At 54.7% G+C, this 15,920-nt stretch overlaps 1 protein-coding gene across 1 annotated transcript; it reads left to right on the top strand.

Moving 5' to 3' along the window:
- Positions 1 to 774: 774 nt before the first annotated feature.
- Positions 775 to 15,854, top strand: DBH (dopamine beta-hydroxylase). Its single transcript, XM_056505506.1, has 12 exons — positions 775 to 1,206; positions 3,270 to 3,416; positions 4,592 to 4,849; positions 6,661 to 6,837; positions 7,380 to 7,482; positions 8,625 to 8,791; positions 9,507 to 9,650; positions 9,731 to 9,769; positions 10,516 to 10,575; positions 11,254 to 11,381; positions 11,792 to 11,951; positions 14,264 to 15,854. The coding sequence occupies exons 1-12, from the start codon at positions 775 to 777 to the stop codon at positions 14,396 to 14,398; spliced, it is 1,950 nt and encodes a 649-aa protein (XP_056361481.1). The 3' UTR covers positions 14,399 to 15,854.
- Positions 15,855 to 15,920: the final 66 nt, after the last annotated feature.

The raw sequence follows: 15,920 nt of genomic DNA, 5'->3' as shown, positions 1-15,920 counted from the left end.
AGGTGGCATTAATAAAATAACGCCACGGACTCGCAGGATAAAGCCAGGCAGCGTGTGTGCGCATCAAAGAGCTGCAGGCAGCTCATTACAATTCCAATTAACGTGGGAAAGGTAATAATCGAATGAGAATCCATCAGACTTTAAACAAATGGGAAGGGGAGAGTGAGAGACTAAAGGTGGCTTTAAAAGAGCCAAAGTGCCAGCTGCTACAGAGAAATTACAAATATTGACTATATCCAGGGAGGTGGGGGCTTCAATGGATACAAGCAGGGCGGGAGAGGAGCTGGGTTTGAAAAGAATTAAATCCCACAAAGGCCAAAAAGGAGAGGAGAAGGAGAGGGGACACCTCTTTCCTTGCTGTTTGAGGGAAATCAGCATTTCCTCTGGCACTGAGCTTTGAAGGGAAATTATTTCAAACCCTGTCAGTGTTATTTAATGCCTGGGAGCTCAGACCAGGCTCAGAGACCTTTGTTCTAATTTCTGGCCACTTTTGGGGTGACCCTAGGCTGGGTTGTGTGGACACCCAGGGCCAAAGGCAGCAGGAGCAGCACAGCCAATGTCCACGAGGGCTCAGCCAGAGCAGCCTGTGAGCAAACAGCCCTCCCCAGCCACTAAGGAAGATTTAAGAGCGAATCACATCAGCCCAGTCAAACCCAATTGCTATTGATAATGTCCATGTGCAATTAGAGCCAATTAAGGGCAGACAGCAGATGACAAGTGTTTGGCCAGGAGCTGACGGGGGTCAATACACCAGCCCAATTTCCCAACAACTAAATGCAATTAAAGACTGTCACTTACCCAGCTTGCCCAGGAGGGCCAGCACATAAATGGGCACAGCCGGGCGCTGGGTGCTGTCCTGGCAGGATGCAGAGCTCCAGGAGCAAGGCCTGCTCCTGCCCCAGCCTCAAGCTGAGGGAGGTGGCATCCATGTACTTCACCCTGGTGGCCGCCTTCCTGGTCATCCTGGTGGTGGCCCTGCAGGGCTCGGCGCCCCGAGGGAGTGATTTCCCCTACAAGGTGCCCCTGGACCCCCAGGGGCTGCTGGAGCTCTCCTGGAACGTCAGCTACCCCGAGCAGGCCGTGCACTTCCAGCTGCTCGTCCGGGACCTGCAGTTCGGGCTCCTCTTTGGGATGTCGGACAGGGGCGAGCTGGAGAACGCCGACCTGGCCGTGCTCTGGAGCGATGGGCACCACTCCTACTTTGGGGTGAGTCACTGCAGTGTTTGCATGGATGGTTTTGGGGTTCCCTCCCTGTCAGTGCAGCTCGCTGGGTCTGGCTGGTGGTTTGGTGGAGCGGGGTGCAGGGCTTGGCACACTCTGTGTCAGCCCCGCTGCTCCAGGTCCAGAAATTCTTGGGGATTTTTACCCCACACGGTGGGTTTGGAATGGGGATTATCCCAAAAGAGAAAAGAATAAACACAGCAGCACATCAGCAAGGCTGAGGGAGCCAGGAGCTGGGTGTCTCTGCTGTGTTCAGCTGCAAGGACACACACACAGAGGATGCATCAACACCCTGCTTCACTCGTGTGCTGCTGCCAATCACATTAAAAATTAACCACAGCTCCCATTAATGGCTCTGAGACAGGGCAAAAGTCACCAGGCAGAGAGCTGCTCCTGCCAGCAGGAAGAACCCAGCTGAGAGCTGCATCCACAGGGATCAGCAGGATAACAGGGCAGCCCGGGCTGCTGTCAGAAATTAAAGGTGCAGATCTGTTTGGGTGACATGTAAATGGGAGTGCAGGGAAAACTTGATTTCCAGTTGTGTTTTTTGCTGTTGCTGCTGCAAGCTCTGTCCTTCCTGCCACTGTGTGTTTGTTGGGTTCCTGTTTGGGTGGTTTTCCCAGCCCTGGGCTCTCCAGCCCTATCCCCAGCCCACCACATCAGGCTGATTGTGATTGTGCTTGGCTGCAGAAAGCAATTCCCATTTTTGTGTGAAGCTTTCCAGTGAGTTAAATTTTACCTCTCTGCTTACCTCAAATTAACCATAAAACACATCCTTCCACAATCAGCCGCAATGTGATCCGCAGTGTGATGAAAGCATGAAAAGAAGGGTTTATTATCTGCCCTGTTTTCCTGCTAATTTCCTGCCTTTCAGGATCTGTGGTGGGCCAAAGCTTCAGGATTTCACAGCATCATGTTAAGAAAACATAAAGAATTATTTCTAACCTGTGTGCTTGCCCAAAGACAAACAGCCCTGAATGAAACGCCCGGCAGCGCTCGGGTTTTCTCTTTCACTTGGTGCTGAACAGCAGCCTGCAAGGAGATCTCAATTAATCTCCCCAGCCCTGTTTTTCTCTCTCCCAGCAGCTTTTCTGCTGGATAAGTGTGCTGGCTGTTAAAGAGATCCAAATTTGTTCAGCCCCCCATGTACTATGAGATTAACTTGTGCTCTGTATTCCTACGAGAACAAATGTCATGCGAGCTCCACGGAGCTGATTTCCCTCTCCCCCTCTAAGGACAATATGTTCTGGAAATATGACTCTATAGTTCTGGCTGAGTTGATGCCAACTTGCTTTATCCTTTTTCTTCTGGTTTTTAATCCCAAGAGAAGAGAACCAGTGCCACTTGGGTACACACAGCCAGCTACTTCCTGGGTGCCTTTTGTGAGTAAACAGGAGACCCACAGGAGAAACAAAAGATCAGAGAAACAACCCTGTTCAAATCCAAATTATCACAGGGTTTTATACTCCAAACTTTCAAACCCTGAGGCACAGGAATACCCAACTGCTTTGCTTCTTGGGGTGGCTTTGTCACCATCCTCTACAGCAAGTGGTTTTTGGGAGAGAACAATCTGACTACAAAAATTAAATATTTTGCAGGGGGGCAGTAATTTCTAGGGCTGACATTACATCACAGCAAGGGTCTGATCTTAAAGTGAGGAAAGCTGGTTTGTGCCAAGGGTTTTGGAGAGCCCAGCACCTCTTCCCACAGGGTCCCCCAAGACAAACACACCCAAAATACAGCACACACCTTTACATGTCCCTGTTTGGTCTCCTTCCTCCCTTCCAAACCTTTCCCCACTCACATCCCAGCTTGTTCAGGTCTTTCTGCAGACTCTTAGTGCTGGGTCAGATGTTTCCCTGAGCTCCAGGGATCCTGTGGCAGAGGCCACCCCAGCATGGATCTGCCCAGGAGATGCTGCAGGTGGGCTTGGAGCAGCCAAAGCTCAGGTTTCCTGCAGCTCTGGGGTGCTGAGGGTGGGCAGAAGGAGCAGCTGTGGTACCTCTGGAGGTACCTCCTGGCTGAGCAGGCTGCTCTCTCTTTCACAGGATGCCTGGAGCGATGCCAGGGGGCAGCTCCACTTGGATTCCCAGCAGGACTACCAGCTCCTCGGGGCTCGCCGGGCTCCTGAGGGGCTCTACCTCCTCTTCAGAAGAGCCTTCAGCACCTGTGACCCCAAGGACTACCTGATAGAGGTCTGGCATCACCCTCACCCCACTGTGGCACCCCCAGCCCATCCCAGCCCAGCCCCAGAGCCGTCCCTGTTTGGGCACAGCATCAGGTGTTGGTGCCGTGCGAGGCAGGGAGGAAGTGAGCTACAGATGTCAGCCTGGCCCATGAGTAATGTTTGGCACCATCTATTCACAACCCCTTCAAAAGCTCTCTCGAGTGTAGCTTTTAGCTCGTTTGCATCATCAGCTCCTGTTGAACATGCACTGGGTCTAAATAAATCCCTCCTGCATCACTGCTCGGCAGTCTGGAGCCAACTTGGGAGTGTTACCAAGAGGGGTTGGTGAATCAAAGGCAAGCAGGAGGGTGTGACAGGAGCTGGGACAAAGGGACAGCAAGTAGAGGTGCTGCTCCGTGCTCCTGAGTCCTGCTCTGCATCCCTCACTCCTCTCTGAGCTGGGATTTTGGATAAACCCTCCCAGTGTGGGATGTCAGACAGCTCAGGGTCTCAGCTACAGCCCCTGGCTGCAGGCAGCAATCTGTGCAAGGCTCAGCTCACATGGAAGCCTTTGTGGGCAGGATATTTTAGAGCCAACGTGGGCACAGAGTGTCCTCGAGTTTTTGCTGCTGGTGTTCAAAAGCTTCTCTTGTGGTGAGAAGTGTCTGCCAAAGCACTGAGAGCCCTGGAGGGAACAATCTGTGTGTGAGCCATGAAAACACTTGCTGGTCTTTATTCTCTGATCCTTTAAGAAAAGATCGTTCCCTTTTTCCTTTCTCCTTAATCTCCTGTCCAGAACTCTCAGCGTCCTTGTTTGCAGTAGACTTTCAGCAGAGCTTCTTGTGGTACCTTCCCCCTGAAAAGAAGGTGGAAGAAAAGGGAGGACTTCAGGGAGAAGTTCTGTTTCTGCTGTCACCCCCCAGGCTATTGCTGGGCTGCAGGGAGGGATGAGCCCTGCACTGATGGGTTTGTCCCAGCCTGGAGCTCATGAGGGGCTTGGAAGGAGCAGGGAGGATGTGTCACCCTTTTGGGATTAATGGGGAAAACTTTTCAGACTTTCCCACCTGGCAGGGAACTCTGAGTGACCACACCAGCCGGAATGTAGAGCTTTCCTGGGACAGCACAGCTCCTGGTGCAGTCAGGGTGGGGTCACAAGCCCCATTTCTGGGTTCCTGCCACTGACATGTTCTGCTCTGGCTTCAGGACGGCACCGTGCACCTGATCTACGGCATCCTGGAGAAACCCGTGCACTCCCTGCAGGCCATCAACATCTCTGCTCTCCACGGGGGCCTGCAGAGGGTGCAGCTGCTGAAACCCAACATCAGCATCCCTGAGCTGCCCAGGGACATGAAGACCATGGAGATAACAGCCCCAGATGTTGTCATTCCCAGCCAGGAGACGACCTACTGGTGTTACATGGCAGAACTGCCAGAGGGCTTCCCCAAGCACCACATTATCATGGTAAGGGGCAGGAGGAGAGGGCAGCTTTCCCCAGGGTGGGTCAGTAATCGTGTTCACATCCTGCTTTCCCCAGGGTGGATCAATAATTGTGTTCATATCCTGCAAATTCCATGTCACAGGGAGGCTTTCAGACCCTGACATCTTTCCAAATGTGGTCCCCAAACCTCTTCCAGGTCCACCCCATCAGTCAGTAGCATCCTCATGTCTCCTAGAGTCAGGCAATGTTTTCCCACCTGGCACATCCAGCAGGTTGCAGGGCAGGCTCCCTGCAGAAGCAACAGACTCACAGCAGGATTTTGGCACACAGAGAGCCTTGAAGAGCATTAAAACACAGGAAACAAAGGAACAGGGCTGGTGAGAGCAGGGCAGAGCCAGCCAGGATGGGAACTGGCTCCTAAAAGATGAGGCATAATCCCAAAAAAGAGACTTCCAGACATAAATGCAACTTGTGGGCATTGCCCAGACTGTTGCTTGGGCCATGTCCTGCAAAGAAAAAAGCAGAAACCTGCTGGCAGCCTTGAGGAGAGGAGGAGAGGGCTCAGCAGGTGTGGGGGTGGCTCAGGGGGTGACCTGGCACATCCAGAGTCAAAACCACAGCACGGGGAGAAGGAAAACCTTGAGACAGTCGAGCTGCAGCGACTGCGAGGGGAGAGACACTGCAAAGGGAGGCTCAGAGGAGGATTTTCTCTTTTTCTCTCTGACAGATGGTGTGAAGTGAATCATCTGTGTGTAAGTAAGAAGTGTGTAACTCCTGATACCTTCCCCTGCTGCAGATCACTTCTGCAGCTGGCACTTTTAGCCAGAGATGTTCCTCAGGCTTGAGTCACTCCCTCTACCCCAAATCCCTCTCCCCGTGCCCCAAGCAGCTGTGGGATAGAAACAAAACCCAAGAGCTGCAGGCAGAGCTACAACAACACAGCCAGGACTCTCTGTAGGAAAAATCAACATCCCCAGGGCCACCTCAGCCCTGCAAAACTGATAAAGGACTCAGGCATCACAAAACTGACCAAGATCTGCTGGTCCCTGTTTGTTGCTGGAGAAGGGATGAGCTGGTTCTGTGTGGGTTTTGCTGGGATCTGGGTTGTTCCCTAAGCCAGCCAGGAAATTAAATATTTCCAAAACTGACCTAAATGCTCTTTGGGCACTAATAACGTGCTGTTTCTCCTTTGAAGCATTTAACTCTGGTGCTGAACTCTGCCATAACCAAAATATCAGGTGAAAGCTCTTGGCTGTTGGTGCCTCATTCCCAAAGCAAACTTCCCTCCCCATCCTGTGGCAGAAATGGTGCCAGCTCACAGATATTCCTGGATGTCACAGATAGCCTGGCTCCAGGGATGGGCTCTCAGTGTGTCCTCTTGATGCCTTGAGAGGCTGGCCTGGAGCAGAGATTAGACAGTGGTAAAGGAATAAAGTAGGGATTTATTAAAAGGATGCACTTGGGGCAGTGCAAGAGCCTGGCTGGAGCTCTGCCCAAGGTGGACCCAAGAGAGATGACCAGTCACAAGTTTTCACACTTTTATAAGTTTTGGTCCATTTCCATATTGGGGATAATTGTCCAATTCCAGCTCCAGGTTCTGCAGTCCCATCCTCCCAGATTGCTCTCCTCAACTCACTCTTGTTTGCACTTTTTGAGCCTCAGGTTGTCCTTGGTTCTGGGGCTGGAAAATGACTATTTTGTCTAACTACCCTGTGAGGAGAACTTGCTAACACTTTACATGAAGTTTAGTCACACACCAAGGCAGTGCAGCATCTGAAAAAACACGAAAGCTAAAACTTGAGGCCTCACTCTGCTCTCTGGACCTGCTTTTCAGTACGAGCCAGTGGTCACAGCGGGCAACGAGGCGCTGGTGCACCACATGGAGGTTTTCCAGTGTGCAGCTGAGTTCGACAGCTTCCCCCACTACAGCGGGCCCTGCGACTCCAGAATGAAGCCAGACAGGCTCAACTACTGCAGGCACGTGCTGGCAGCCTGGGCCATGGGGGCACAGGTGGGTGTGACAGGGGACATGTCCCCTCCCTGCTGCCTCCCAAACCTTCCCCGTCCCGTTTTGGGGTCACCCCGTAGGGTGACATCACTCTGTTCACTGCTGGGGTTTGTTCAGCCCTGTCTGACCTTCCCAGCCCCTCCTGGGTGTGTTTGGTTTCCTTCCTGCCCCCAGCCCTCCTCCTCCTCCTCCTCTGCCATAAATCAGTGGGTGGGACACTGGAGCAGCTCCCCAGGGAATGGTCACAGCTCCCAGCCTGAGCTTGAGGGGTTTTTGGACAATGCTCTCAGGCACCTGTGGGATTCCTGGCTTGGGTTTTGATGATCCTTGTGGGTCCCTTCCAGCTCAGGGTGCTTTATGACTCTGTGACAATACTCAGGTGTTGTTGTGAGAGAAGCATTTGGAGGCTCTCCAAGCACAACCAAGGGCACAAATCACATCCCTCAGCCCGTGGTGTGGGTCAGGATTATACCTGCACATTCCCTTCAGCTTTCCAGCCTTGCTCCCAGCAAAGCCACCCCTAACACCCTCCCTTCTGCTTCCAGGCTTTCTACTACCCTGAAGAAGCAGGTCTAGCCTTTGGTGGCCCAGGCTCCTCCAGATATTTGCGTCTGGAGATCCATTACCACAATCCCCTGGTGTTCAAAGGTGAGGGGCTGGGTGCTGCTGCCCACTGCTTTACCAGGAGAGCTGGGGAAATTCCAGGGGAGCTCTGACACCTCCTGGGGAGGCTTCTGGTCCTAAATCATGGCCCAGATCTGCCCCTGCAGGAAGAACACATGAAATCCCCACCGTGCTGCTGCTTTTCTGGTCTCAGTCATCCTCACTGAGGTGCATGCCCAGAGGTGGGGAGGGTGCTTGGGAAAGGAGCCTGCAGGCAGAAAATTGCCCCAGCAGAGCTCCTGCAAGGATGTGATGCAGGGCAAGACCAGGATTTAGCTGGGCTGTCTCAGGAGTCCCCCCAGTTTCCACACAAGGTGTTGGGGCTGGGTCTGAGCTCAGAGCAAGAGTGGCAGCAGTGCCAAGTCACAGAGAGACCAGGCTGCCTGGGAGGGGGATGTGGATGTTGTGTTCCCGTTCTCCTGCTTCGATAACGTTGTCAGGAGACACATTGGGAAAAAAAACGAAGGATTCCAAACAACCCAGTTTCTTCATTAACATAAAAACAAGCAGCTTCTTGACTACCCAAGGATATTTTTAGGAGGCCAGAGCATATGTACCGTGCATCAATCATAGCACATTCGGCAACTTGAGAAGAAACACGGCTATAAATACAGAGTTCACGTCTTCCATCGTTTATCTGCTTCTGCCTGCTAACCAATAGTGTCTCCCCCGTTATTCTTGGCCCTGGGTGGGCTCCAGCCTGGAGACAGGAGCTCAGGGCTGGCCTGAACCCCTCCTGACCTATTGACCCCGCTCCTTCCCTTTGCCTGCGTGGCCCTTTGGGATTTTGGGATGTACCTGTTAAAGAAGCTGCGATGAGCCACATTCCTGGGGGAATCCTCCAGAGCACCCCATGCTCTGTGCTTCTGCTTTGGGCTCTCCAAAGGCACCCCTTACCTTGCTGTCCTGGCACAGCTCAGCCTCAGGTCAGTGCCCAGGTGCATCTGAGGCCACTCAGTGAAGACTTGCATGAGAATCTGTAGGATTTAAAACAATTTCAAACAGATGAGGGAATCTGGGAGCAAGAGGCTCCCCACGACAGCACAGCATGGTTTTTCACCTCTGCTTGTTTTCCACCTTCTGAGCCTGTCCCTGCAGTGACTTGTCCTTGTCCCCTGGCCCGCCAGGTCGCCGGGACTCCTCGGGGATCCGCCTGTACTACACGGCCACCCTCCGTCCCCACGACGCTGGGATCATGGAGCTGGGCTTGGTGTACAGCCCAGTGATGGCCATTCCCCCTGGAGAGCACAGCTTCACGCTCACGGGGTACTGCACTGATAAATGCACCCAGCTGGTGAGTGACAGTGCCTGTCCCCCCACCTCAGAGCAGAAAACGTTCCCCGTGGCTTTCCCTGGCTCCAGGCAGCACCAATCTCCAGGCGAAAGTTTTAAACTCACCGCGAGGTAGTGCTGGGAAGAAAAATCTGCTGTGTACAATAAACAGAGAGCAGCTGGCTGGGATGTGCTGATCCCCCTGGAAGCAGCACTCCTGGGGAGCCATCTGCTCCAGCTCCCCCGGGTACCGTTCCCATGCAGCTCACCGCCGAGCTGGCCGTGTCCCAGCGGTGCTTTCCCTCACAGGGACGCCAGATTTGGCTCCTGCTCCTGGGGATCTTGCCAAGAACTCTCTCAAAGTTGGTTCCAAAGAGCCCACCTTGCTCTCTCAAGGAAGTTTTAGTGTGGTTTTTTGGAGGGCTTACCCACAAGGAGTAATTTGTGCCATGCTAACGAGGGCAGGGAAGGCAGCGGGGTCTGGCTCAGCTGCTCCTTGCTGCCCTGGAGCGTTGGTTTGGCAGCAATGAGGGTTTGTCCCTCTGCAAGGAGCTCACTGAGATGCTTTTCCAGGGGTACAGTGATCCCCTAAACTCTGTGGGAGAGCCAGAACAGGGACAGCGAGCTCCCAGCACGGGGATGTGATGGAGGGGAGAGGGACAGGGCTGCCACAGGCGCTTCAGCTGTCCTTCCTCCCTCCTTTCCTTCCTTCTTTCCTCCTTTCCTCCCTTCCCCAGGCTCTGCCCGCTGCTGGCATCCGCATCTTCGCCTCCCAGCTGCACACACACCTGGCGGGGAGGACGGTGGTGACGGTGCTGGCCCGGGACGGGAGGGAGCAGCGGGTTGTGAACGCTGACAGGCACTACAGCCCTCACTTCCAGGTACAGGGGCTGCAGGGCTGGCTGGGTGCCACCCCTGGCTGTGCCCTGGCTCTGCTCTGATGTGTCCCCTCCCCTCCCAGGAGATCCGCATGCTCAAGGAGGTGGTCGCGGTTTTTCCGGTGAGTTGCTCCAAGAATCGTTCCAAAGGGCACATCCTGATCCTATAGCACTGACTCCCCTCCTCTCTCCATCACCCCATCCCGTCTGGGGGGCTGGAGTGAGGGTCCCTGGGTCATATCTGCCACCTCCACGCAGATACTTTGGGGACAAGCAGGGCCCCTCTCACACGGCACAGAATCGGTGTGTGGGCAGCCAGGAGCTAAATTAGGCTCTAATTTATCTGGGCTTCGTCTGGCAGAGGGAGGCTCCTCAGGGAGGGAGGATGAACCATGGTGGTGCCCTCTGTCCTTGATGATGGAAGGAGAGGAAGAGATCTGGCATCAGAGTGGGAGTGGGTGGGAAAGCAGGGCTGGAACCGGCCCCAGGGCTCTCCAGCTGGGGAAGGATCTGACTGCAAAGCTGAGGGCACAGCTCAGAGCACTCAGCACCCACTGGAACCGTGCCCAGGCTGTGCCCTGGGTGTCCCCATGGCCCTCAGCACTGACTGTGCCAGGGAGGCTGTTGTGCCATCAAGTCAGCTCCGGATTTGGCACTTCAAACTCTTGCCTCAGTGCAATTTAAAGGTGTTTTCAACCCTGCAGAAATTCTTAAAAAGCGAGGAAAGCAGGAAACACCATCCCTGGGATGCAGCCCTGGGGAATCTCCGCAGGGGATGCAGGTTTAGCAAGGACTCCTGATATGGGGAGCAGAGATTTCTATGTGGAACTCCCCAGTCCCTAATTTTTCCTGCGTTTGGCCCCCCCAGGGCGATGAACTCATCACCAGCTGCACGTACAACACGGAGGATCGGAGCAGAGCCACCGTGGTGAGTGCAGGGGCAGCTCCCCTGCCTTTGGGGGCCAGCCAGGGTGGGCTGGGGGCACCCCCAGAGCGGGCACCTGCACGGAGCCAGGCTGAATCACAGCCAGAAGCAAAGGGAGGGTGGGAAGCAGGGAGCTCACAAGGCTCTGCTGCCTGCATCGGGGATGTGAAGGTGCTAATTGTGAAGTAGCATGTGTCACTCTAATTCCCATCACAAACTGTTCCACCAGGGATTAACTGTAATTAAAGAGAAGTGGCATTTTTTTGACAGTGCATGTTATTTCCTTACATAGGCAGTGGGAAAAAAAAGCCAAAACCTAAAAGAGCCTGTCAGAGGTACAATCAACAGGGACAAGGCTAAATATAGCAGAGGGATTATAGGAAATCTGCATTTTAATGTAAACCACACGGTCTAGCCTGGAAGTCTGTCCTTGCAGGGAGGGCAGACAAGCAGAGAGCTGCCCATGCCATGCACCTGAAGGGGTGTGAGTATCTATAATCTCTGTCTCATAATTGAATCCCTATCTTTATCCAGATACATAGACAGAGATTTTAGATGTAGATTCCTGTGAGTGTGCACCCAGAGGTGTGAGCTCTGTGCCCCCTGCCCTCCCTGCCCCTGTGCAGCCCCAGCAGGGCACAGCCAGACCCTGCTTCCATCCCCTTCCTGCCTGTGCCACAGGGAGGCTTTGGCATCCTGGAGGAGATGTGTGTGAACTACGTGCACTACTACCCCCAGACCCAGCTGGAGCTGTGCAAAAGTGCTGTGGATCCCGGCTACCTGCACCGCTACTTCAACCTGGTGAACAGGTAAAGAGCCCCTGCACGGGCTGGGGGCTCAGGGACCTCTGGGACAAGAGCCAAACCCAGGGTTGTGAGGATGATTGTGTAGAGAGAACCACCAGGAAGGGAGAGCAGGCGCTAGGAGAGGCTTCTCAGCACTAGTCAGTGCGTGGCTAAGTGCATAAATGCAAAATATTCCTTATAATGCAAGGCAGACACCAGGGATCCACACCAGGGGAGGAGGCTGCAGCCCACCCACCCATGAGGAGAGGGGAGGTGCTGCCCTTGCACCCACAGGCTGCTCCCAAATCCTGCCCTGCAGCTGCTGGCTGCTCCTGGCTGTCCCTGAGCCATTCCAGGACACTGCTCAGGCAGGGAGGAATTGCTCACATCCAGCACAGCACTGCTGTGCTTCAGCATGGCCTTTCTCTGCCCAGGTTTAACGACGAGGAGATCTGCATGTGCCCCCAGGTCTCTGTCCCACAGCAGTTTTACTCCATCCCCTGGAACACCTTCAACAGGGATGTGCTGAAATCTCTCTATGGCTTTGCTCCCATCTCCGTGCACTGCAACAAATCCTCTGCTGTCCGCTTCCCGGTAGGTACAGCCTCACTCCCACAGCTTCCCAGCAGAATTCCCAGATGTGAACTTGGGTCTGCAGTGCTCAGGGCACATCCAAACCCAGCAGGGGCAGGGCAGGGGCTGGAGCTGCCTGGAAATCCCTGGCATGAGCAGGACACGGAGCCCAGCCCAGCCCTGTGCTTAGACAATACATCTGGAGCCCACCACGGATGCTCCCAGCCAGATCCAATTAGGAGATGCATTTGCATAAAGTGATTTGGAGGCTGCTTTTGCTGACTGTTAAAGTAGGGCCAGATCCAAGGAGAAACGTGAAGTGGTTTTTAGGATTTTGGCAAATCACGCCAGGTCCCAGCAGAGCGAGCTCATTACACACAGCATCTGTGCAGCCCCCAAACGTGGTGATCCAGCAAAACGTGGAGGATAAAGGACTGGGAGGTCTTTAAAATAAAATCAGGCCCAGAAATGAGGGACATGGAGATAGTGATGAAGATTTAAAACCACTGCTGGCATCAGCTTCCAATGCCATTTATCAGTGTAATAAATTTGGATGATACCTTGTTCCTGGATCCAGTGCTATCCACTGCAGCACAGGAGGATGCTGAGCTGATTGCAGGGATGACCATCAGCTTTCTGCCACAGTAAATTCCCTTCAGCAAAGTTTCACTCTGGAGTGGAGAAAAACCTTTCCAGTTTCCTAGAAATGGGCACCAGGCACCTCTCAGCCATGCAGAGCTTTCCTGCAAGGACAGAAGTGGTGCAGAATTTTTGTGCAGCAGCAGAATTATGAATTGAATCTCTTAATTTATGACCCAGACAACTCCCTTGATTTCTGAGAGGTCTTGGGGCCTGTCAGGAAGGGACTTGAGCAGATCAGAGGCAATGCTGGCACAAAGTGGGTCATGAGCATCACAGTGAGGGCGAAGGAGCCTCTGCTCCTCTGGTGCTTCAGAGCGAGCCCAGCTTGGAGACATCTCATTTGTTCCATACTGTTTCTGCCAAGAGAAAAGCACCAGCTTCTAATTAAGCTCGTGTTTTTGCAGTTCAGTGATCCCAAATCTGATGATTTCTGGAAGGAGCTGAGTGCTGTTAATTACCCAGCCAAATCTCAAGGTAACACTTGTGAGCAGCAGCGGGGACGGTGCCGTCCCCAGGTTCCCCTGCGCCTGCAAGGACTCGCAGAAAACTCTCCCTGCTCAGATTTCCACTCGAGAGCACTGAAAACAACAACTGTCAAGACACTCCACAGGCCTTTGATCTGTCCAAAAGCAGGCTCAGGGTTCGGGATGTATCAGCAGGGCAGACGCTGCAGCAGATGGGCTCAGGGCTGGAGCCGAGCCCTGGAGCAGAGCACCCTAAGGATGTTTAACTCCCCTAAGCCATGAGGGCACAGGAAAGGAGCTGTTTCTCCAGCTGCTGCTCCCCTGCAATGCTGTCCCCTCTCTGGTCACTCCCCATGAGCTTTGGGAAGGTCCTTCCATCCCACCCCAGGTGTGCCCAGGGTTTTCCTGGTGCTGGTGCAGGCTCATTTCACTTGACACACCAGGAGAGATTTCAGCTGAAAACATAAATTCCACTTTCGTGTCGCTGATGACTCACGGCTCTACCTCTCCTCTCCAGACCTCCCTCCTCCTGCTCACGCTGTGGCTCAGCCTCTCACTGACATTTCTGCATGAACACGCAGCCAAACCAGAGCATCACCACCCTGAGCTGAGCCCCCCTGCCCACGTCTCCAGAGCCACCAGGCCAGGCCAGTGTCACTTCTGAGTTAGATCCTGCTCGGCAGGCTCAGCCCAGGGCACTGCCTGCCCCTGGCAGGTTGCTTTTCACAGGGAGCATCCCCAAGGTGCCTCCATGGATGCACAGAGCAGGGGGATTTGTCCTGGCTGTGGCCACCACCAGCCCTGATGGCTGTGACAGCCCTTCCCTGGCTGCTGCATCCCTCCTGCTCCACGGGCACATCCGTGCTGGAAATTCCTGGTAAGGTTTTCCAGAGCATTTCCCGGAGTCCCATCTCTGTGGGACTCCCTGGTTTGATCTGTCTCCACCTGACTCTGCAGGTAACACATTTTTGGGGTGGAAACTCCCCAGCTGGGGTGGATTTGTGGAACCTCAGACGTCTGTGCCACTCAGGGGATATGTAGGTGCTTCTGCACTAGGAATAATTAGTGATGTCTCATAAGAAAACACCCTGATTTGGGCTAAAAACCACTTCAGACGTTAAAGCTCGTGTCACTTCCCCAAGCAGAAACACCGAACCTCCAACACCTCTCTCCGTTCCTGTAAGGATTCCAGCTGGCAGTGCTCTCAGGTGCTGACCTCTCTTGCAGGGCGAGTGGGAGAAGCAGCCTCTGCCCAGCATCACCGAGAGGCTGCGGGAGCGCGTCCCTCGCTGCCCGCCCGCCCCGGAGCCCCGCCCCGCTGCCCCCATCCCGCTGGACCTGGGCCAGCTCCGCAGGGACTGACACGGCGCTGCCAGCAGGCAGAGCACCCATCCAAGGGGAGCATCCATCCAAGGGCAGCATCTATCCAAGGGGAGCATCTATCCAACGGGAGCATCTATCCAACGGGAGCATCTATCCAAGGGGAGCATCCATCCAAGGGCAGCACCCATCCAAGGGCAGCACCCATCCAAGGGCAGCACCCATCCAAGGGCAGCACCCATCCAAGGGCAGCACCCATCCAAGGGCAGCATCCCTCCAAGGGCAGCATCCATCCAACGGGAGCGTCCATCCAAGGGGAGCACCCATCCAAGGGGAACACCCATCCAAGGGGAGCACCCATCCAAGGGCAGCATCCATCCAACGGGAGCATCCCTCCAAGGGCAGCATCCCTCCAAGGGCAGCATCCCTCCAAGGGCAGCATCCCTCCAAGGGCAGCATCCATCCAAGGGCAGCACCCACCCAAGGGGAGCACCCACCCAAGGGCAGCACCCACCCAAGGGCAGCATCCACCCAAGGGCAGCATCCATCCAAGGGCAGCATCCACCCAAGGGCAGCATCCACCCAAGGGCAGCACCCACCCAACGGGACCATCCCTGCCCCGCCGGCCGCGGCCCCGGCCCTGCCTCCGGAGGGGCTTCGAGCTCAGCAGGCAGAGTTCACAAAGCCCTCCGGGGATAGGAAGCGCTATATTTAGCGCGTTATTAGCAATGCTGGCTCTGAGTAATGCTGCTTCCCACCCCCGGAATAATAACGGCGAGGTTCGCTATTGTGCGGGAAGGAGCTTGTTTGCCCGCAGGGAAACTGAGGCACGGGAGCAAAGGGATGCGTGGGAGCAGCATAAAAGCCTTGCTGGTGTCCCACGGTCCTGTCTAGCTCAGGATGGCTCCACAGGTGCTGCTCCACGCTGGCAGCTGGGGCAGGGATGGAGGGATGGAAGGAGGGAGGGAGGGATGGAGGGAGGGATGGAAGGAGGGAGGGATGGATGGATGGAGGGGTGCCACAACACCCACCCAGCACTCCCCTCCCTCCTGCAGGGACTGCAGCTCCCCACCACGCTCCTTCCCCCGCTCAGAATTGCTCCTCTCGATGCCACCCGACGCCAGTGGCTGGGAACAAACGATGCCTCTAGGGGAGGGGGGTGGGGAGAAGGGGGAATGACAAATCTTTTGTCAGGAAAAATTGCTCCATTAAATATCTAAATGTAAAATAAATTGCTTTTTGCTGTTGAGCTCTGAAGGGAGAACAATCAGGAGGAGCAAAAGAGAGGCTGGAGGTGCTGCAGGAGAGTCCATGGCTTGGTGCCTTGCTGCCCTGGGACAGGTGGGATCCAGGCCAGGTGGTCCCCAAATTTCCTTCCCAGCTACTTTGGGTGTAAGAGAAACCTCAGGTCAGAGCACTGCACACCAGAAAAGGCTTTTTAAAGCAAAACCTGATCTTCCAGGCACAGAGTGAATGCCTGGCTTGGCAGGGAGGCAGAATGCTCCTTCACTCAGAGCAGGACTGTGGCCACCCCTCCCCTGCCCTCCCTCTGCCAGGGGGAGGG

This window comes from Oenanthe melanoleuca, chromosome 17, assembly GCF_029582105.1.
Source record: "Oenanthe melanoleuca isolate GR-GAL-2019-014 chromosome 17, OMel1.0, whole genome shotgun sequence".
NCBI lineage: Eukaryota > Metazoa > Chordata > Aves > Passeriformes > Muscicapidae > Oenanthe > Oenanthe melanoleuca.
The sequence above is the reverse complement of the archived record's forward strand: the minus strand, read 5'-3'. Positions and strand labels throughout refer to the sequence as shown.